The sequence below is a fragment of the Castor canadensis genome, chromosome 1 (assembly GCF_047511655.1).
Source record: "Castor canadensis chromosome 1, mCasCan1.hap1v2, whole genome shotgun sequence".
Classification (NCBI taxonomy): domain Eukaryota; kingdom Metazoa; phylum Chordata; class Mammalia; order Rodentia; family Castoridae; genus Castor; species Castor canadensis.
The window spans coordinates 200,994,804-201,018,931 of NC_133386.1; the positions used below are offsets into that span (position 1 = coordinate 200,994,804).

Here is a 24,128-nt window from a genome sequence, read left to right on the forward strand (position 1 = left end):
AGAGAGTGCTATCGTTAAAATACATAATCTCCCGACTAGAAAACACCTACAGAAAAACAACACCCGCAGCGCCGAGCCTTACAGCTGCAGCGGCGTGCGGTTTTTGGCGCTTGGCCACGCCCTTTACGTCAGGTTCCCCGAGAGGCGCGCCCCACCCGGGCCGCGGAGACAGGTTTTCACCCCTCCTTCCCTGCAGGAGCGCAGAGGGACAGTTTCTGGGCCTGCGCATTGCGCTGCTGCGCGCCTCCGCGGCCGCCGCCCGCCCCCGCCGCGCGTTCTAAGGTTCTTTCTGCGCATGCGCTCTCGCGCCTCCTCCTCGTCCCCGCGTTCGATTGAGTCAGTCAGTCTGTGGGAGTCTGTCCTCGGAGCAGGCAGAGAAGGCACTTCGGAAAACCAGCTGCCCGATTATTTTGTTTCCCCTCCCTCTCTCCCGCCCCACATCTCTCTTCAGCCCTCTCTCGCCCTTGCTTGCGCAGCCATGGCGGAGTCGTCGGCGGCCACTCAGTCCCCGTCAGTCTCCTCGTCGTCCTCGGGAGTCGAGCCGTCCGCACTCGGCGGCGGCGGGAGCCCGGGAGCCTGCCCCGCCCTGGGAGCGAAGAGCTGTGGCTCCTCCTGTGCGGGTGAGGCGCGCGGGGAGCCCACGACCTGGGGAGGGAAAACGAGCGGGGCCAGGGGCGAGGGAGGGACTGGGGCGAGCGAATTACCCTGGACCGCGCGGGTGGCTTCAGCCCCCGGGGACGGACGTTTGGGAAATGGGCAAAGGGGGAGGGGAAGCGAAAGGTCGTGCGAGCGGTGAGGAAATAACGGGGTGTGAGCCAAACAGGTTGGGGGCGGGGAGGGAGTCTAGAGTGGGTGTTAACGCCGAGACCGGCAGGTGGTGAGAAACAGCCGCTTGAGGGAGGACGAGATGAAACGGAGAATTGCTCGGTGTATGGGGTGGGTCGTGTTCGGGAGGTCGAAGAGCTCTCTGTTGAACCGGGGTGAAGATTTAGTGGAGGATTAGCGAGGTTGAGGGGATTGTGACAGGTGGATCGCGGGTCAAAAAAAAAGATCGTTACGATTTGGAGGGGATGGTGGTGAAAGGGTTGCGTTGCGGGTTTGCAAGCAGGTGTTGACATATTCAGACATGCCTGATAGTCCTCCAAAAATTATTTGTGTTTGCCGGTGGGGGAGGATGAGGAAGTTTAATGGAACCATTGTAGCTTTTTTAAAAACTGTTTTCGGCTGGACGCTGAATGCCGTGTTTTGTGAGGCTCCGAGGTAGTGGGCGTGATAAGAATAGCTCAGGAAGATTTGGGAGGGAGCCGCTGAGGGTCCAAGATGGATCCTTGGCTGCATCTGCAGCACTGCCGGCTTTTCCCTGTCGCAGCGTGGGGGTGGGGACGCGCTGTCAGTCGCTTATATTCTAGAAGATAATAGAGTCATGCCAAGCCATCAATATGTTTTGATTTCATGTTTTCTGTGTGCAGTTATTGATGGCAGTACAACAAAAGAGCGTGTTTACTGCAGAAACGGGGGAGGGGGAGAAAATTCAAACAAAGCAGGGGCTGGTTGAACCCCATTCTCCTTCCATCTCTGAAAGACTAAGAGGGAAACTGCAGGCCTCCTTTAGTTTTTATTGTATACGCGTCTGCCTGCTGGTGGGAGCTGACTGGCAAGCTCGCCTGTGCAGAGATCTGCAGTGCAGATGCCTTCTTCAAAAATATGCACCACGGGCAGGCAGGTGGTTCTCAAAAGGAACTGAGGCTTTGAAGAAAAAAAATGCGTTTGATCAAAAGAAGGATTTTGAGAAGTTTGTAACTGCTTCATTGTCTCCTTTGGCAGATCCTTGGATTGAACATTGTAAAGAACATAATATTCCTGATCTTAGCCTTAAATATATCCTTTATGTGTTTTTCTAACAATGGTGCCCTGTTGGATTTTCCAGCGTGCTTATGGCCATTTGGATAGAAACAGTATCAGAAGACGCTTCCTCAGATAAAGGAATGAGGCAGCAGACTTGGAACCCTCATTCCCTTTAAACCACCGCAGCGTTTCTCCTCCAAATTTTTGCATTCTGGGCTATGGTCCAGATGGACAGCAGCTTCCCTATAATTTAGCAGCTTAGCCCTTTGGATTTAGTCACTTGTTGATGCTTACTGTTTGGTTGGGCTTTTTGTGTGTATCTTTTGCTTATTCTTGAGTTTCAATTTTTGATTCAGACCTAAGTTTTAGGAATTGGCGTTTTTTGCTTTCAATAAGGTGGATGTTAAGTATTGAGGAGTCATTCCAGTTAGCAGGCAGACAATTAAAATTTAGTCCTAACTTTTGTAGCCAAATAATGAAATCATTTGAGAATCAGTTTTTTTGAATTTTTATTTTTGTGGTTTTTTGAGACAGGGTCTTGCCATTTAGCCCAAGCTGGCCTTGAACTCTCCATTCTTCTGCCCCAGCCTCTCAAATGCTGGAATTACAGGTGTGAACACCAGACCCAGCAAGAATCACTATTTTATTCCTTTAATGTGCAGTTTTGAAAGAATTGGCTCCTTTAGTGAGCTAGTGAAATGAGTATTTTGTTCACAACACACATCACTACCCAGTAGACTTTAAATTGACAATATGAATTTAATGTCATAATATATCAAATATTTCTGTTTAGCTTATATTTCTACTACCATTGTCACAATTTTTATTTATTATTGACTTTACCTTGCTTACTTTTTACATCCCTCTTTATGGTAGTGGAAAAGATGCTGAAATCTGGCATTTTGCCTAAAGTAGTAAATTTTATATCCTGAAATGGTATTCCAAGTACATGGGTTTGCATTACACTTTCCTAGCAGTATTAAATGCCTCAATAGGCACGCATTATTTCTCAGTAAATTTTTATTACAGAATTTGTGTTTCTTATATAGTTGTAGAGACTTTGTCACCTTGTTTGTTTGTTTTTGGCGGTACTAGAGTTTGAACTCAGGGCCTCACACTTCTAGGCACTTGAGCCATTCTGCCAGCCCATATTGTCACTGTTGGCACTTAGGGTTTTGTTTTTTTTTTTAAACGGTTCTGAGAATCAAACCCCTTCACACATGCTAGGCAATCACTCTACCACTGAGCCACACCCTGGTTCATTATTGGCCCTTAATCTTTTTTGTTCTCCTTTTTTTTTTGCGGTACTGGGACTTGAACTCAGGTCCTTCACCTTGAGTCACTCTGCCAGCCCTTTTTTGTGTTGGGTATTTTTGAGATAGGGTCTTGAGAACTGTTTGCCCAGGCTGGCTTTGAACCTTGATCCTCCTGATCTCTGCCTCCTGAGTAGCTAAGATTACAGGTGTGAGCCACCAGCACCCAGCTTAAATTTTTTCTTTTGGAGGTACTGGGTAGTTTTTGAACTCAGGGCCTCATGCTTGCTAGGCAGGCACTCTACCACTTGAGCCACTCCATCAGCACTTTTTGTGTTGGGTATTTTCAAGATAGGATCTCAAGAGCTATTTCCCAGGGCTGGCTTTGAACCATGATCCTCCTAATCTCAGCCTCCTGAGTAGCTAGGATGACAGGCATGAGCCACCAACGCCCGGCTCTCTAGTGGCACTTAAAACAGAATCTGATATACCTACAAAAGTACTTGATAAGTTGTAGAGAGATCATTAAATTTATGAACTAGAAAGGAACATCTGAAAAATATTCTAGCTTAGACTTCATCCATTGCAAATGTGCTGATAGGATCTAAAAAAGGATTAATACTATTTTGGTAGGCCCAATGCAAGATTCTCATTTGTTACGTCACTACATGAATGTAAAAGTTTATGTTAGCCAGGCATGGTGGTACACACCTGTAATCCCAGCACTTGGGAGATTGAGGCAGAGAATCACTATTCTGAGCTACTTAGCAAGACCTTGTCTCAAAAACAAAAAAGATGCTACCAAGAAGTCACCATTTCACTGCAGAAACCCTTCCTATTTGCAGAATGGCATCTCCATCTTACAGAAGAAATGTCTCAGGCTTTGGCACCATGAAAATAAGGTGAAGTTTGTTATTCTAAAATTTAACTCATTTAAAGTGGCTGCTAAAAATTCTACCTTTTTTTTTCTTTACTTTTTTTTTTATTATTCATATGTGCATACAATTCTTGGGTCATTTCTCCCCCCTCCCCCATCCCCTCCCTTACCACCCACAAAATTCTACCTTGATTGTTTAAAAAAAAAAAATACATATGTTGTTTTCAGCCTTCAGCTTCGTGTTCTTTCACTAAGCTCCTCTTGATTTTAGTAAAAGAAGAGCAAGTGAGCAATTTGAAGTCCTGCAGAAAATAATTTTGTCTTGATTGACCTGTCCAATAATGAATTAGAAACACTAGTTTCTACCTACAAGTAGAAAATGGGTGAAGGCACTCTCTAGTCCAGTGCCTAGGTACTACTGCAGCCAGCAGCGTAGTATGTGTAGAGAAGGAGGCCAGTATGGTTTCCTGGATTCTACCTCTGAAGGAAACTGTAGACTTCAAAGGCAGAAACTTGAGGTTGAGGTAAAAATAAACTAAAATATTTAGTGTTCTTTTCAGAATGGAGAGTTGTCCTGATTTGACAGCAAGTCTAGATACATGTCTGTTGTCTGAACTTTAAAAGACTCTTACAGAAATCATGATGCCAAAATAAAGCTACATGCGTTCATGAAATTAGCTTGAAACAAAAATGAGTTGGTCATTTCAAAAGAATTCTTTTTTTTTTTTTTTTTTTTGCAGACTGGGGCTTGAAGTCAAGGCCTACACCTTGAGCCACTCCACCAGCCCTTTTTTGTGAACATTTCCTCAAGATAGGGTCTTGCCACTGGCGCCCAGCTAAAAAGAATTATATTTTGCTTTAAATTTTGTGTGGGTATGTGACGGGTTTGAACTCAGGACTTTATGTTTGCAAAGCAGGCACTCTACCACTTGAGCCACACCTCTAGTCCATTTTGTTCTGGTTTTGGAGATGGGGGTCTCTCAAAGTATTTGCCTAGGCTGGCCTCAAGCCTTGATCCTCCCAATTTCCCAAGTAGCTAGGATTACAGGTGTGATCTACCTATACCCAACTCTTTGCTCTTGAAATGTAGTTATTCTGTGTTCTTTTTATGGCATCATTTTTATACTATGTGACTATATAATTGTATTTTAAATCTTAACCCTTAAACTAGAAGGAATCTGATCACCTGTTCAACATTTACATCATGTGTGTTTTATACTCACATCAGATTGATAGTGGTGGTATGACAGGGTAATAGGCCCAACATGAAGCCCAGAGACTTAAATCAGTCCTGACCTGGTCTTTTTTTTTTTTTTTTTTTAAAGTAGCACTGGGGTATGAACTCAGGGCCTTATGCTTGCTGGGCAGGCCACTTTTACCACTTGAGCCACTCCACCAGTCCTTTTTTGTGATGGGGTTTTTTTTTTTTTTTTCTTTTTTTTTCTTTTCTTTTCAAGATAGGGTCTCAAGAACTTTTTGCCAGGGGCTCACTTTGAACCATTATCCTGATCTTTGCCTTCTGAGGAGTTAGGAGTTCAGGCATGAGCCACCAACGCCTGGCCTGGCCTTGTTTGTTAAGAATTGTATGACCTTGTACAAATCCTGAGCTTTAACTTCCTTAGTGTCAAAATGGTGACAATTGGTGTGAAAATTAAGCACATTCAAAGAGTTTTTGACCATTGTAAATAATAGTACCCTTAATGTGAATGAATAAGGTATAGAATGTGATCTAGACACATTTTCTTTCTGCCTCTACACATACTTCCTTTGGGCCCTTAGATCCTGATTTTTATTAAATAATGCCTAGTATCTGGTGTGTTTGCAAGTGACAAATTACTTGCACATAGATACAAAATAGCATTTGAATTATAAGGGAGAAATCACAATCTTCCTCACAATAAAAGTACTGGAACAGGGCCTTGTTCTTGGTAGGCAAGTATTCTACTGCTTGAGCCATGTCCCCAGTCCTTTTGCATTTTAGTTTGTTTTTCAAGTAGAGTGTCTCACTTTTGCCTGGGCTGGCCACTGACCATATCCTCCTATTTCTGCCTCCCAAATGGCTGAGATTAGAGAAGTGTACCCATGACCCCATCTTGTTTTTGAGACAGGGTCTCAACAACTTTTGCCCAGGCTGTCCTCATAATGGTGATCCTTCTGTCTCCTCCTCCTGAGTAGCTGGGATTGCAGTCATGAGCCACTGCGTCCAGCCTAAGAAAAACTTACATTATTTTTTTCATCCCACAGATCAGTTGTTTCAGTTAGTGACCCTTCACATTTATGTCATAGAGCTGCCACCCTCTTCCATTTAGGTGATTTGTTTAAAAGGTAGGAGGAGCTGGTAGAGTGGCTTAAGCAGTAGAGCACCTGACTAGCAAGTGTGAGGCCCTGAGTTAAAACTCTAGCACCACCAAAAAAAAAAAAAAAAAAGATAAGAGGAGTCAACATGTTTCCTTGATGACTTGGCATGACATCAATATACTTAAATATTTTCTGCAGCATTCTGACCATAATAAACATAGTTACAATTGATACATTGTAAAATGCCTGTCATTGTAGAAGCAAAAGAATGGTTGTGACAGTATAGTTTACAAATGCCCACTGATTTGATTATTTATAAAAAATTTCTTGCAATGCTATTTTCTTTTAGAAAACTTGACTAAGTTTTCTCTTGGAGTCAAGTTCACAAATAGTTTGGCCACTCGGATCAACTTAAAACAACTAGACAACATACATTTAATAGGTGTATGTTAAGCCTAAATTGACATCTCCAGGGGGTTGTTTATGAAGTTGCTAGACCCAGTACCTCATGAATGCTAGGCAAATGTCCGGTGTTTTTATTTTTAGTACTTTAAAGATGGTCTGAAAACAAAATAACATGAATATTGTTGCTTACATTGAGTTCTGCTGTGAGGAAATTATGTATTAGTCTTGGTGTAGGAGTCACTGTCTGATCCTGTGTAGGTTTCAAGTACTTGTAAAATGAAGTTTGGTATTGAAGGAATTGATGTCTTGTCATTAAAGGAAAAGGGAAAGTTAAGCTTTCTAGTTTTATATGGGAGAACAGTTAGTTTGTTCTGTTCAGACACTTTAGACTAGCTGTAGTCCTAGCTACTGCTTCCTAGTCATGAGCAAAACTACAGTGACTCCAAATAAGTATTGTATTGTTAGTGATTAGATATGCATATTTATTATGTGCACATAGCTTATGTTTTGTGTTCAGCGTTATTGTTAATGATGAGTTTATCTTTCTAAAGTATTAAGACTTCTGAAAAAGGATACCAATTTCATGGTAAAACTTTTTAGATAAAAATTACCAAGTTGAAATTTGTTCTATAACCAACCCATCCAGAAGTTGTCTAGGAAACTGACTTGACCTTCTATTCTGTTCATTCATAACAGTTGTCAGTTCTAATTCTAGGATTATTTTTGGATCATAGTGTATATTGTAGATGTTTTGAAAGTGCACATGCTAAATAAAGTATAATCAGTATTGCTCATGATTGCATCACTGAAGTCTTTTTACTCCATGTCAGTGACTTCTGTAAAACATGTTCTCTGACAGTGCAACTTCACAGAAAATCTCCTTAAATATGGTATAAAGTTTGTTTTCTATTTTCTGTTATGAAGAGGTTAATTATCAGCAGATCGCCCATTTTGTGATAGTTTTTTTTTGACTTCAAAAAACTATTCTTACCTGTTTTCTCAAATCAATTACTTCCTGTAAGCATGTCTTTATAACCTAACCAGGAGAGGCACATGTGAGCTTTTTGACATGTTCCTCATTAGAGCTTGCCCTTCAGGATATATGGGAGGATATTCTGGAAAACTTTTTAAGCAAAATTAATATAGAGCTCCTTTTGGCAGCGCTGGGGCTTGAACTCAGGGCCTCACACTTGCTATGCAGGTGCTCTTACCTCTTGAGGCATTATCTTTTTTGTGATGGGTTTTTCAAAATAGGGTCTCAAGTACTATTTGTCTGGGGCTGGTGTCGAACCTCAATCCTCCTGATCGCTGCCTCTTTAGCTAGGATTACAGGCGTGAGCCACTGGCACCCAGCTTGTCCTGTTACTTGAAAGCATTTCAACAGTGAGCATTGTCTTTATTTTACATTTGAGGCAGAAATACTTGATATTTTATGGTATGTTAATAGTTGTGTACTACTTTAGGGTTTAAATTGTGCCAGTATACTAACTTAAGTCAGCAGCTATTTGAGTCTGTTAAAGCTCTTTGCTAGGTACTGAGGAGATAGAAAGGTAGATAAAACATAGGTCATGCTCTTAGAAACTATATTCAATAGAAGACCTAGAATATGTTTATCTGCGAACCGGGTAACAGTATAAACCACCCTTTACAAATGGGGACTCAGGCCCAGAGAGATTGTGATGTGCTCAAAGATTTGCTGTTGTGAAGTTGGCAGTGGAACTGGAACCAAGGAATTGAAGGCTCAATTCAGTTTTCTTTCAGATACACCCACTGTCTCTTTTTAGAATTTGAAGCAAGTTGCGATAAAAGTGATTTGATCCACCCCTTGAATTCAGTGATCAGTTTGACTTTAAAACTTTTAAGTTTTGGTTCTAAGGTTCCTAAGGTGTTTTAGTTTTGATTTTTGCAGCCCTGGGGATTAACCTAGGACCTTGAGCATATTAGGCAAGTATTCTACCACTGAGCTACATTCCCAGCCTGCTATTTGCCCTTTGCTCCGCTGCTTTGAGTGGAGCCAGTTATTTTCCATATTATTCAATCCAGCAATCATTTCTCAGTTCTCCTCTTACATACTGTCCCAACAGCTTTTGGCATAATCAATCACTCTCTCTTCCTTGAAATGCCTGTTTCATTTGTCTTCCATGATACCACACTCACTGACTGCTCCCCTTCTCACTCCTTTGCTTGTTCTTTTTTTTCCCCCTAATTGGGGTATAGTTCATAAAACATAAAATTTGCCATTTTAAAGTACTTTTTAGTATATGTACAAGACTGTGCAATATCACCCCTATTTAATTCCAAAGTATTTTCATCACTCATATTTGTTAGCAGTTACTCCCCAGTCCTCTTTCCCCCCTTCACTTGGCAATCACTGATCTATTTTCTGACATGGGGATTGAACTCAAGGCCTTTGACTTAGATTTCATAATGCTAATCTTTTTTTATCTTCCCAATTTATGTGGGTGTTTTTTTTTGTTTGTTTGTGTTTGTTTTTGTGATACTGGGGTTTGAACTCAGGACTTCATGCTTACTTAGGCAGGTGCTCTTATCACTTGAGCCACTCTACCAGCTTATGTTCCCGATTTAGTTGAGTGCTCCAGATCTTTCTTCACAGAACTTTTCCCTGTCACATCCAGTCTAGTGTTTAATGTACCACCTGTTAATTGATGTCTTTTTTTTTCCAGTATATATATATATTTTTGAATTCAGGGTCTCGCACTCGCTAGACAAATACTTTGCCACTGAGCCTACCCCCAGCCCTCTTTCAAATCTTTATGTTTCAGCCTTCATATCTAATAGGCATCCCAGAGTTGCTATGTCTCAACCTGAATTCCAAGTCTGTTCTTCTCACAGTCTTCTCCATCTGTGGCCATTTTGTCTTCCCTATCTTTTCCCAAAATCAGAAAGCTTGTAGTCATCCTTAACTTAACTTCTCTCTATCCTTAACTTCTCTCTATCCTTCATATAGCCATCAACAAATGTTATGGAGTCTGTCTATCTTCAATACATATTCAGAGTCTGATCAGTTCTCTCACCTTCAAAGACTCCCACCCTGATCCAGGCTTTCACCGCTCTCTTGGGTATCTTTAGTTCCTTCTAACTGGTTTCCCCCTTTTCTTCCTTTCCTCTCTTTGGTCTGTTCTCCATATGGCAGCTGGCATAAGCCTGTGAGTTGGGTCATGTCACTCATGGATAAAATTCTCCACTGGCTTCCTGCCACATTCAGAGTAGATGCCAAAATCCTTATAAGACTTATTATATCCTATAATATTGGCCCCAAATCCCCAATCCCCACTCTTCCTTGCTTGCCTGCTTCAGTTACATTGGCTTTCTTGTTCTTCAGATCAGAAATTAACCCCCCCAACCCTAAGTGACATAATTCAGGGCCTTATTTGCTGTTCACTCTGCCTGGAATGCTTCTCCCATTGCAGTGGATTGAATGTTTTTATTTCCCCAAAATTCATATGTTGAAATGTAACCCCAAAGTGATGGCAATAGGAGAGGCAATTAGATTTTTAGAAAGGAGATCCTTATGATTGGAATTAGTGTTTTTATAATAGATTGACTACAGAGAACTCATTCACCCCTTCCATGTCAGAACACAGCTGGAAGGTACTAAGAACCACGAAGAGTTCCCTTACCAGACACTCAATCTGCCTAGCCTGGACCTTGATTTTGGACTTTCCAGCTTTCGGAATTAGGAAAAGGAGTTTTCTGTTATTTTGTTATAGCAATCAAAACAGACTAAGACATCCTTATCACCTACTTTAGATCTTTGCCTAGCTACCCTGTCTAAACAGCAGAAGAAACAAAAACACCTTACAGGCCTCCCCTGCTTTATTTTTCTTCCTACTTTTAATCTGTCTTACTATGTTTGACTTATTTATTTGTCTGTTAACTGTTTTTCCCACTAGAGTGTAAGTTCCGTTAGAGTGGCATGTGTTGCTGTTTTATTTACTGCACTTATGCCTCAACAGTACCTGGCTCAAAGCAGGCGCTCGAACACTTTCAAGTGAAGGTCAGAAGAGACCTTACTGGTTTGTTCAGTAACTAAAATAAGTTATTGGCTCATAATGGGTATTTAGCAAATATTTATGGAATGAATGAATGGAGAAACTCTGCCCAGAAAAAGATGCATCTAAACAAAGTATTGCACAAACTCCGTAGGGTTCATGAACTGCTGTGAAATCCATTTATAAACCTCAAGTTAAAAACAGTTGGTTCTTGAGAGATAAATTATAACCTTTGCAAAAAGCTTATAATTCACAATTTCTGAAAGACCTCTAGAAATTGATATATCTATGCACTTAGGTGCTGAAGAAAGAGTTTGCATATAAGTTAATAAAACTGTATCTGTAATAAATATATCTATGTTTGAGGTTGACTCCTTTTATCAGTTCTGGACTGGATATTTTCTAATAATATCTTTTTAAAAAAAACTTTTTGATGCTGGGGATTGAACCCAGGGCCTTGTGCATGCCCTCTTATTAAGCATGCACACACTCTTATTACTAAGCTACCCCCTCATCCCCCTCTACTAGCATCTTTAATCTGTGTTTTCATGAACACTTGATGCTATATTTTGGCATATTAAACACTCACCTCTACTAGGAACTCAATGGTAAGTTGGTCTGATGTATCAGGATTTTAAAATAAGTTTAAATTAGAGTTCAAAACCAGCCCCCCCCAACACCCCTACCCCCTCACCCCTCGTTTGAAGCCAGTCTCATGCAAATAGTTCAACCCTACCAAAAAAAAAGGATTGGTAAGGTGGTACAAGCAGTAGAGCGCCTGCCTAGCAAGTGTGAGGCCCTGAGTTCAAACCCCAGTGTCACTTAAAAAAAAAAAAAGCGGGGGGGAGGGGAAGAGATTTCTAGATGTAAATGAGGGCTTTTTTTTTTTTTTTTTTTTTTTTTCCTTTTTTGTTCCCCTCCTGGCAGTACTGGGACTTGCACTCAGGGCCTCATGCTTGCTACACAGGTGCTTTACCACTTAAGCCACTCAGCCAGAGCTATTCTTATGTTGCATTTTTTAGAGATAGGGTCTTGATACTTGCCTGGAGCTGGCTTCCAACTGTGATCCTCCTGATCTCTGCCTCCTAAGTAGCTAGGATTATAGCCGTGAGCTGTATCTTGGTAATGAAGGCTGTTTTATTTATTTTTTTTTTCATTTTTCTTTTATTATTCATATGTGCATACAAGGATTGGTTCATTTCTCCCCACTGCCCCCACCCCCTCCCTTACCACCCACTCCGCCCCCTCCCTCCCCCCCCCAATACCCAGCAGAAACTATTTTGCCCTTATTTCTAATTTTGTTGTAGAGAGAGTATAAGCAATAATAGGAAGGAACAAGGGTTTTTGCTGGTTGAGATAAGGATAGCTATACAGGGCATTGACTCACATTGATTTCCTGTGCGTGGTGAAGGCTGTTTTAAAGGCTGCAGTGAGGAGAATGCATGTTCAGGGCCCTGGGTTCATCTCCAGCACTAATAAAAAAGATAAAGGAGGGATAGTGAAATATTTATAACCTGTCTCCTATTTACACAATCCATTTTGTTTCTTCCTGTCAGACTTTCTAATTGTGTTTATTCTGTAACAAAAGTTCTACTTATTCTTCCTCTTAAATTGCATAGACACTTATTCCAAATAATGGTACAAAGAAAGCTTTCCAACTCTTTCGTGGTGTGACACAAGGGTGAACATCTTGGTCATAAGTACCATTTTGACTGATACTAGAGGGATCTACTACTTTAGTGATTACTACTATAGTAGGACTCATGTCCAGTTACTACCCAGAGTCTAGTTTTGAAATAACAAGCTAAATTTAAACATTTTTGTAGTTTGATTTTACCAGACATCTATGACGCTTCTTTAATGACCATGCCTCCATATTTTGTGCTTGACTGTATGCTGGCCTTCATATTCTGGGCCATGTGAAAGATACAGAGATACCTAAGATGGTCTGTAACCAATCAGGTTGTCATTTATTTCCAGTAACAAATTGAATGTATTTAATTGGATATTAAATAATATCTTGATTTCTTGGTTCCAGAGAATTAAAACCTTACTAATTGGCCTGTTCTTAACAGAACTTATATTAGCTGTAAATAATAAAAAATCAGCCTGCCAGTTTATATAGATTCTCCTTTCTCAAGGAGGTGGAGTTTAACTCCTTTACCCTGAAAGTATGGGATGTACATGCTTAATGAATTGTTTCCAGAACAAGAAACCAGAATACAGAAACCTTGCAAACACAGTCTCATCCAGGGATCAAGGCTAGCATCATCAGTGAGATGTCATATTGCTAGTGTGTACCTTTCATAGGTTATGATGAGGATACCCCTTCCTCTCAGTGGTCTTCTTCCCCAACCCATCACTGCACTCTAACCATGAGGAAAACATCAGACATTGAGGGACATTCTATAAAATATCTCACAAGTACTCTTCAAAACTTCAAGATTATCAAAAGCCAGGGAAGTCTGAGGAGCTGTTTATAGTCGAGAAGATGAGGTAGACATGAAATGTGTTGTGATACCCTGAATGGCATCTTGGAACATGAAAATGGTTTCAGGAAAAAATGAGTGACATCCAAACAAGTTAATAATTACATAATATTAGTCCATTAGTTGCGACAAATATACCTCACTAATGTTACATGTTAACACTAAAGGAAACCAAGTGTTAGAGCAACACTCTGTGCTCAGTCTCTGCACATTGAACATTATTAATTCTTTCATAAAAGAAAAAGGCTAAGAGTGGTGGTTTAGGTCTATAATTCCAGCACTTGGGAGATAGAGGTAGGAGGATCCTAAGTTTGAGGTCAACCTAAGCTGCATAGCAAGAACCTGTCTCAAAAAGCAAAAGGAAAAAGAAGAGGGCTGGAGGTGTAAAAGAAGAGGGTGGAAGTGTTTTAGAGTGCCTGCTTTGCACGTATGAAGCCCTGAGTTAAACAACCCACTCCCACCAAAAAAAGAAAAAGAACCAAAAAAAGAGAAAGTTATCACCAAATTGTATTAAGCAGTATTTTTACTGGCGGTTAAAAAATTCTAGCAGTTATTGGTGTCTTTTTCCTTTGATCTAAATCAAAACTTTACTCTCACATGCAATCCAAAGCTTCTTTCCCCCCTGGAAAAGAAGTTTGGACCCAGGCTTGACCCAAACTTGAAAACCTGCAGCTGTGTGCCTTTTTGCTATTTTCCCTCATTGTTCCACTCTTCACTCACTCAGTATGCCACTTGAAAGGAGGATGGAGAGGGGCCTGTCTAGTAATGAAGCTTTAAAATATAAATGAGACTAGTAAATTTTCAAGTAAGTAGCACATTTCACATTGGCAAGATAAAATTTATCATTTGTTTTTGCAGGACCGGGGTTTGAACTCACACTTGCAAAGCAGGTGCTCTACCACTTGAGCCACACTTTTAGTTCATTTTGCTCTTGTTATTTTGGGAATGGGAGTCTCTCAAACTGTTTGCCCAGGCTGGTCTCAAACCTCGATCCTCCCAGTCTCAGCCTCCCAGGTAGCTAGGATTGTAGACATGAGGCGCTGGCACCTGACCAGTTTGAACTCAGGGCTTTGTACTTGCTAGGCAGACACTATTGCTTGAGCCAAAACTCCAGCCCTATAACACAATTTCTAATGAATGATATCCTTATTGCATAACTATACCAAAACTCATTTAACTAGTCCCAATTATTAGACTAGTTAAATGAGTCTAATAATTAGGACTAGTTAAATGACTTTTAATTTTTGGAGTCTTCTTCAAAAAAAAGAGCACTATTAGCCAGGTACAGTGTGCGTGCTTGTACTCCTAGCTACTCAAGAGAATGAGATAGGAAGCTCTTAAGTTCAAGGCCAGCCTTAGACTCTATCTCAAAAAATAAAAACAGCATTATAAAGAATATCATGATGAAGAATCTTCTAGCAACATCCTAGGTTTTTGTTTGTTTTTATGTATCTTCAGATTTTTTTCTCCTCCTCCTAGCTCCTTTCCCACCCCCCTCTATAAATATGCTTAAGTCTATTCTTAAAAAACCTTCCCTTGCTAGGCACCAGTGGCTCACGCTTACAATCCCAGCTATTCAGGAGACAGAGATCAGAAGGATCACAGTTCAAAGCCATCTGGGGCAAGTAGTTCTTAAGACCCTGTCTCGAAAAACCCAACATGAAACAGGGCTGATGGAATGGCTCAAGTGGTAGGGCACTTGCCTAGCAAGCATGAGGCCCTGAGTTCAAACCCCAGTACCACCAAAAACAAAACCTTCCCTCAACTCTACCTCTTCCTCTAGCTGCTAGCTACTTCCCAGTTTTTAGTACTTTCCTTTACCTTTATCCCCCATTCTTTTTTTTTTTTTAAAGGGGGTGTTGAACTCAGGGCCTCTTGCTTGCTAGGCAGGCTCAACAAACTATGGCTCTTTTTATGTTTTGTGGTCTTAATTTGACCACTCACTGACTGCTCTGATAACCGCTCTCTCAAAGCATTCTTCCGAGTGGCACCATTTTCTCTACATTGACTCCTTTCTGTCTCCTTCACTGGTTCTTCTTTCTTGCTCCCCTTTTTAAGTTTTCATATATCTCAATATTCCTTTGTAAAACTTCTTTCATTCTCCCTGGAGGTAATCTTTCACTGCATTGGTGTCAATTCTTACCCAATTGTTAACTCATAGATCCATCTGCAGCCTTTACCTGTCTCCTAAGCCTGTCCTTATTGAACTGCTCCTTAACAGTTTTCACTTAGATATGCCTTAGCTCCTTAAGATGCCCTCTTAATTATGTTTGACTATTTCTTCTCCAGTCTCCAGCATCACTGTCAGATGTTTCCAAGTTCCATTTTGGGCTGGGAATGTAGCTCAGTGGTGGAGTGCTTGCCTGGTATGTGCAAGGCCCTGAGTTCTATCCTCAACACTGCAAACAGTAAGAACAACAATAAAATCTGTCCCCTCAGTCTCTTCCTTACTGCCTTAGTTCAAGCCCACATATCTTGCTAAGATTGTGTGTAGCTTTTCAGTTCATACTCTGAGTTTTAAAAAAACACATGTGAACTGGGGATGTAGCTTAGTGGTAAAGTGCTTGTCTTGCATGTACAGAGCCCTGGGTTCAAGCCCCAGTACCGCAAAAACACAAACAAAAAAATGCATGTGATGGAGCAAAGGATGATACCATCCAGATTTCATTATGAAACATTTCAAGCCATTTTAAAATCTGGCCAGTTCTTTCTCTCCAGAATTTCTTCCCCTGCCTTGTTCATCTGATAAAACCAAGCCTACCATCTCTCCTGATGCATTCTTCATTTATCCCAGTGGCTTCACAGTTCCTAGTGGCTGTCTCTCCTTAACTCACTATATGGGTTTGTATTTCTTTTTCAGCTACTTATGGGCAAATATTATAGTGCCTGGACCTAGCTTCTTACAGAAAATGATATCATTATTAGCATTTAAGGATTAGGATCATCTTTCTAGAGTTTACCCCTCTATGGCATAAATATTGAATACAGTGTGGTTTTGTAAGTTAGAAACCTCATGCAATATTGTTGCAAAGTACTGGTTATCTATGTTCTACGTCAGAACAGATGTTATGCATAAAAATTGCCATGTTGGGGTTTTCCATTTAGAAGGAGTGTTAGGTGGAAATGAAAAGGCAGACAGCTGGCAAGTACATAGGATCTTTTTTGGCATTGGGCTTACTACAAGCATTTGGTATTTCAGGTTTGTTCAGCTTTAAACTCATTAGTTAACAGATTTAATATTGATAGTAAATGCATAGAGAAAGGAATCCATCTGAAAACATTAAAGAGGTAGGTAAATATGCTTCCTTTTAAAAAGGAAGGAGAACTGTTTTTAATTTGTAAGAGTAAATGTGATATTTCATTTTAAAATAACTTAAAAACAATAAATGTTCTGTCTTTTTTTTTTCTTGGTGGTATTGGTGGTTGAACGCAGAGCCTTCCACTTGCTAGCAGTTCCAAAGTGGTTAATTTCCAAATTCTAGTCTTGAGTTGGTGAATTACTGCTTATAGCCACCAGACTCTGCCTTGGTGTTAATATGCTTTGTATTTATTACTAGTTTTCCTAAGTTAGTACTTGCTACAGCTACAGCTCAGTCTTTTAAAGCAATCTTCTACATTTCTAAATGTGAAAATATTTTTAAAATTGCAAGGAAAAAAGGGAGTTAATGTATAAAGTTTCACATATTTGGGATTTTGTTTGGAAGGTTATGTTTTTCACATGGCCAATTTTATTAATTTTTTTAACCATTTTTATTGAAAAGTTCTTGTTTTCTTAAGGACCAAAGATTGTATTGGAAAGCAAATCTCACTCTCGACTTTATAGTCTCTTTTGTTGCATTGAACACATAGGGGCACACTGAATGTATCTTTGCGCTTTTTAAATTTTATCGTTTTTACATTTGCTCACATGTGTACACATTGTTTGGGTCACTTGTCGCCCTCCCCCCCGCCCCCCCCTCACACACACCAGCACTATACTTTTTAAATTGTCTTTTTTTTTGTTTGTTTGAGACAGGATGGGTGGTCTCAGATTCATAAGCTCAAGTGATCTTCCCACCTTAACTTCCTGACTAGCTAGGAGTGACTGCAGCTGTGCACTATCATGTCAGGCTTTGTACCTTATTCTTTTTCAATGCAGCAAACAGCAAATATTTCATTGTTGAGCTGTTACTTTTTAACTAGTCTTCTACTGGTGTTCATTTAGATTATTTCTAGTATTTACAGCCAGTGCTTTTATGAGTATCTTCATATACATATCCTTGCACATGTTTGCAAATATGTCTATGGGATGGATTCCTAGAAGTATAGTTGCCAAGTTGAAGGGTATGCATATCTGGCAGGGAAAGAGAAGATTTGTTGACAAATCACATGTAGTTCTGTTTCCCAATGGATTGTGATTTTTCTTTAGTATTGAAAGTCAATTTTGTATATTAGCTAATTAGATTTTTAAATGTTTGTGTTAGTGACTTAATGCTTTAAAATGTAGTTGAAAATGGTTAAAAACAAGTGTTAGTTAATGCTTAGATATCTACTTTCCCTTTGCCACTCTGGGCGCAGTGTAGTGTCATCTGTTGAAGGTTGTGACTGTTCTTCCTTTGAAGGCAATGCTGTTTGGATGAGATTGAATTGGTTAGCTATTAGAAATGCATCTTGAAAATGAAGGAGGTTTTACTGGCAGGTGAGTGAAAACAATAATTGGAAATAAAGATTTGCGTTTTCCTCCTTGCTAAGCCCCAATAAATTTATGTTTGGCTCCCCACCACCACAGGGAGGCGGGGAGGAAAAAAAGTTCAAGTTAAAATTCCTGTGTGAGGTTGTCAAATTCTCATGCTGTATATTTTCTTTCAGATTCCTTTGTTTCTTCCTCTTCCTCTCAGCCTGTATCTCTATTTTCGACCTCACAAGGCAAGTCTGTAACTTTTTTTTGCACATTTCAAAAGAAAAATGTTGAGAAAGAGGCTGTAACTGGGGACATGAGACATAACTATGCTCCCACATCTCTTAAAATAAAAACTAATTACAAGCCAGTCCTATCAGCAGTTACCAGTAGTTTTCCTGTAAAGGTTAATAAGATAAAATGGGGATGGGTGACGATTTAATATAGTATAAGCTGTGGATGTAGTTTGAATATTTCCTAAATAAAAAACTTGCCTGCAGAATTTGGAGCAGATAAAACTGTAACTCAGAAAACACTCTCTCCCAGAATGCATTTAAATAATATAAAAGTGTGCTTCTGTGACCTACAAAAATACCAGTGTAGCTAGAGTATTTTAATGTGAATTTATCTGAGACTTCTTCCAAAGAGCAAGGCTAGTTCCAGATTACCTAGAAACATTGAAGAAGTCATTTGACTTTTGCAGTAAAGTTTCTTGTCCTAGAGATTAATCTGGGGCCTTTTTTTTTTTTTTAAACCTGTCAACCAATAGGGAAGGGCATCTAAGTTTGCAGGGGTAGCCCCTGCCAAGAATCTGAGCGAAGCACTGTGTGCTTTGTTGATTTATACTACTGATGACATGCTATTTCATTTGTCCTGTGGTACTAGACCCCAAATACAGGTTAGTGGGAAAACCTTTTGAAAAAGCGTGCGTGTGTGTGTGTGTGTTAAGGGCTAGGGGTATAGTTCAATGGTAGAATACTTGCCTACCATGCATAAAACCCTAAGTTCGTCCCCAGCACTGGCAAAAAAGAAAAAAGTAATTAAGATTACTAGATAGATCTCAAGAGCCCTGTGTAAATAGCTTATTGTCCAAGCTGTAAATCTCTAACTGTAAAGTCTAGATGCTGGCTAGGAAGACTTTGACCTTATAAGAATAAAAACCTAGGAATGGGATGTGGTTCTGTGGTTGAACACTTGCCTACCATGCATTAGGCCTTGGAATTGACCCCAGCACTCCCTTAAAAAGAAAAAAGAATGAAAACCTAAAACCTAATGGCATAAAATAAATGTAGTAAAATTTTTTCTCTGGTGTAACCTAATCTGCTTCTTAGGAAATATGATCGACCATTGGTACTTTGAATTCAGATTGATAATGTTAGAGGCCCTAACTCCTTTATAATATTCCTAATTGTGTGAATTTGTGTATTTTGTAAATCAAATTATGATCTTTGAAATTAGCATGTTTTCCTTCAAAAGTAAAATTTTTGTTAATTTGCAAAGTAACTCAGATATATGAAGTGTTCTGTTGATCTTGACATTTGGAACCCAACCAGACTTACATTTTTTAAGTTGTTTTTTTTTTTTTCCCTTATGAGAAATTTAATAATTTAGGAAAACAGGTATTACATTTATTCTGCTTTGGAATCAAAACACAGTATAAACAGAGCAAATAACTGTTTCTTCTATTATAAGTATTTCAGATCCTTAAAAATACATTCTGACTTTGTCAGTTTTCATACAGAAAGGGATAGTTGATATCCTAAATTGTGAATAATGCAGCCCATGTGCAACATACCTAAAATATATGAAATGTCAGAGGTAACTGTCATGCCTTAAAATTTTATTTTAATTCCCAATTGCAAGAAATTACACATGCAGTAAAATGGAGATAAATAAAAAGGATTTTTCTAATCAAAAACTAATGTTTAAATAGGATTTAGTTTTGCAGTGCATATTGTTTGTAAAAGAACATACATTTCTCATTCTTCCTTTTTGCTTACAAGAAATTTTATTTTGACTGGTGCAGAGTCAGGATAGTGTTATTGTAAAGAGACAGTTAAAAATGCTATATCCATGAAAGTGTTCCAGTCTAGCCTCTATTAAGTAGCATATTCTCTTGGAAAAAAAAAAACATGATGGAAAATGAGCCCAATGGGGCTCCTCTTAATTTGCATTCTGGAGGTCAACTTGTTCAGTTGTTTGAGAGAACACCTCACCTTGGCAGATAATTAGGTGTGTTCTCAAGTTGGACTGAATAAAAATAAAGGAAGAGGAAGTTGGTATGCTTAGTTAGCTATATGAAAACTCCAGGGAAGTGGGGTGGGATGCTGAGACCAGTCCTGTCACTCACAGACCTTTCAGAGTAACTGCTGCCTGCCACCAGCACAAACCTTGAGTCCATAACTGCCACACCCACTAATCTCTCCCATTATATCTTAGTCATTTAGCTTGGAATACCATGCCTTATTTTTATATGCATATAAAAATATATTTTTATATGCATATATTAAATGCATATATTATATGCATATATTAATCAGTACCTAGCAATAATCAAATAGGACATTTTTAGATTCAAGAATGAGTGTGGGCTGGACATGTAGCTCAGGGATAGAGCACTTGCCTAGTAGCATGTGCAATACCCCAGGTTCACTCCCCAGCATCAAAAAAAAAAAAAGTTTCTATTTTTAATCCTGAAATACAAATTTACCATTATTGGATTTCAGGGAAATGCATGTACAAAAAATGTCATTAATTTGGACTGAATAAAAGTCAGTCAAATTTTTCAAAAGTAAATTGTGTGATATTTATTAAATTGTACTACTATAACACATAAAGCTAGGAAGTTAAGCTTTTTACATGAATATATTTATAATTAGACTGTCAATAGAATTATCAGTTCTTTCTTACTAAATAAGTCTTTGTGATCTTTTTTGCTTATGGATTCCTTTTCCATCAAGCAGAGTTAAGTTTCAGCCTAATCTCTGAGAGTTTCAAAATGGGATTAATTTTAATGATGTGTTCCTGTATACTATAAAAGACATTATTAATAGAGATCTTATATGTGGCTAGCTTTTATTGAACTTATACTGTGCTTAGTACTTTATATGAATATCTCATTTAATCCTCATTGCCAGTTCTGTGGAAGAAAGTTACTAGTTTTTTTTTTTTACCAGTTGAGAAAACTGGGGTTTAAAATGATGAAATGACTTGCTCAGGGTATTAACAGTGAATAGTAAGTGACAGACTGAGGACTCTAAAGTTCATGCTCACAGCTGTAATACAGATGATCAAACCAGCTATATTTTAGTGTTTAGAGATTTTTCTTAGATGTGCTGTTCTGAAGCTCATGAGAACAAAAGAGGCAAAAACTACTGTTTTGTCCATATTTATAGCTATCAGTGATATAATTTGCTATCATCTAGGGTCTGTGCTCCCTCCATTAAACACAAAATCAAACAAATTTGGTTTCAACTTTTGAAACCTTTAAAGAGTGGAGGTTGGAAAATACATTGATTTTTCTTTAGAAAGCATTTTAAGAGAAGTAGGTGAAAATAAGACTGGAAAGAGGGGATCCATCTACCATTCAGAATTGGAAGTACATTTGCATTAGTGAATGTTTGCATTCAGTTTGATTCATGCAGTAGGCATCTGGAATAGGAAGTTACAACACTGAACTTTGGGGCAAGCATTGAAGAAACAATTTTGCCAGTTACAGCCTTTTTTAAAAACAAAAGCAAAACATTTTTCTTTGTACAAAAAAGACTTTTTGTTTAGGATCTAGCTTGGCTGCAAAGTGTCTGCTGGCTAACTTCCTATTTTGATGCTGTGGCTGAAAGTTGCTGACACTGTTTTGCACGGTAATTTGTCTTTCCTTCTTGTTTTGTGAACATGAGAAAATTCAAGTGTAGGAAAACCTATACCTGAATATTTCAAGCCTCCCTTGTGTGAATATTCATAGTATTTATGAGAAAAAAGTAACTTAGTGGTTATTACAGGCTAACACCCTTTTTTTCACTAATGTATATTGTTTTTCTGTATACCCTTTTAGCTAAAAGTAGTATGTTTCTTAAGTGAGGGGGAAATTAACCAAGTAGTAACTAGAAGATAATTTTAAGCTGTCCACTCTTAGAACTCCTTGTGATATAAGGTCTAACATTTATTATTGCTTACTTATTTCTAGATCACATATTTTCAATAACTAAGTTAGAAACAGAGATGTATTAAGTCTATTCTTTCTGAGAGTTTGAGTAGATTAAAAAGTAAAGAGAAGTTAATTTGAAGGATAGAGTAAAGAGTATATGAAGGATTTTTTTTTCAATTCAAATGTATTTACTTGATGTGTACACCAAATTTTTCATCATTCCAATTTTAACTCCCTAGCTTGTACTGTAAGATAAAAATACTCTAGGTATAGAAGAGAGAAAATCTTCCTCAGTTACCATACCAGATTCTCTACTTAAATGGAGCTTCTGCCTTGTTCCAATCAAATTCTGAGTTGCTGTATTTTGAAATGAGTTTTAAAAGTGGTTTGGTTTTGGTTTCTGGTTTTTGGTTTTTTTTTTTTTTGGTGGTGGTACTGGGGTTTAGAACTCAGGCTCTCACACTTGTGAGGCAGGCACTCTACCACTTGAGCTACTCCACCACCCCTTGGTTTTGTTTTGCTGGGGGTGCTGGGAATGGAAACCAGGCCTAGCCCATGCTGGGCAAGGGCTCTATGAGTAAGCTACAACCCCCAGCCTTATGGAGGTATTTAGAGCAAGCACTGAAGGACCTGGTAATTGCCCTAGTACTGCTAAATTGTGCTCCTGGACAAGGTGATCTATGGTGAAGAGTGGTAGCCTTCTCCTGTGATATTTTGGATGAGAGTTCTGAAAAATGACTCTAATCTTTCTGGTCTTCTAAAACTTACCAAATCTGGTAAAGCAGTGGCCTGGGAAACTTGGAATACAGACCTCTGAGCTCTATCCTCCTTGGAGATTCTGATTTGGAAATCAGAAATTAAAGCCCAAGAAATACTAGTATTGCCCTAAAAGCTGAAAGAGATTGTAAAAGATTGTGCCAAAGGCTTTTTTGTACTAGGCTGTTAAATTGTGCAGCTACTTGTACATTTAGCCAAAATATACTTTGACCTTGCTGGTGGTGAAGATCACATGCTGAAACATTTTGTTCAGGAAAAGTTATTTTATCTCTCAACATTGGCTAAGAAATTGTTATATATTATCTTAAACATCTCTGTCTACATAAACAGAGTGCGGGATGCCATAAGCATTTGGTTTATACCAACTAATGCAGAAATTCCATTACCCAAATTTTGGAATAGAATGATAGGAGGGAAAATTGCATAACTGGACATATACTGTATACTAGATGAAGGTGGTTATGATTTGACAGTATGCACTTTTTTCTCTTCCCTAATGAAAGGCATATTGTCTGAGTCTCCATGTCAGGAGAGTTTTTTTTTTAGAGTGTGGTATTTGGGGACATTTATTGGACGTTTACTAAGTGCCAGTTATTGTTCTAAATATGTGTTAACTCATTTAATCCTCATAACAATTCTAAAATTAAGCATTTTAATGTCCCCATTTTCAGATGAGATTAAGCAGTTTTTTGGATAAGATCACAATTACAAAGTATGATAAAAGGACTTTATATCTTTAAATAGGAATTTTTTACTTGGGAGTGGTGTAGAAATTTAGGTATGAGTGCTAATTTAATAAATCTATTAGATAAATAACTTTATTTGTTGAGTAACACCATATTTTTAAGTGTTTAGAGCTCTTAAAAATTAATGTGGGCATTAAATCCCAGTGTTGCAAATAACTAATTTAGAAAATGTTCATAATGAGATTTTTTTTGGGGGTAGGGGGAGGGTGGGATTTCAGTGTATGTGAGCCATTAGAGGTTTTGAAAAGGAAAGCTAGTAGACACAACTAACAACCCTCAGGTTCCCTGGAGTTTCAACTGTTTTACCAGGTTGGACACACCACTGACCATTAAGTACCATACCAACTAATGGGAAGACTCCTTGCTTGAAGGAGCTGCTCTAAAAGACTTCCTGGATTCTGGTGTCTGTTCTATTTAATGTTTTCATGTCTTTATGAACTTTTTACTTCCAACCCAGTTTTTTCCCATTGTCTTGGTACAAGTCAGCTGTCTAAGTTAATTAGAGTTTCAGCTAACCAAAGGAATTTCTTTTCATTTGCCAAAATTCTAAACAAGATCATTAAAATTAAAGCACAGATGAGAATGTTTCCTTCTTTGGCTACATGTGGGAAAGTCTGATGGGCA

General features: G+C 38.9%; 1 protein-coding gene across 4 annotated transcripts in view; it reads left to right on the plus strand.

Annotated features, from left to right (window-relative positions):
• Positions 1-280: 280 nt before the first annotated feature.
• The window catches only part of Rtn3 (reticulon 3), a 59,773-nt gene continuing 35,925 nt past the window's right edge, over positions 281-24,128 (plus strand). For 3 of the 4 annotated variants that reach the window (XM_074048055.1, XM_074048058.1, XM_020159026.2), the window contains exons 1-2: positions 281-620; positions 18,029-18,085. In XM_074048055.1, coding sequence (XP_073904156.1) covers positions 296-620; positions 18,029-18,085 — 382 coding nt within the window. In that variant the 5' untranslated portion in view covers positions 281-295. The remainder of the gene's footprint in view (positions 621-18,028; positions 18,086-24,128) is intronic. The other variant, XM_020159024.2, reaches the window with a different exon arrangement.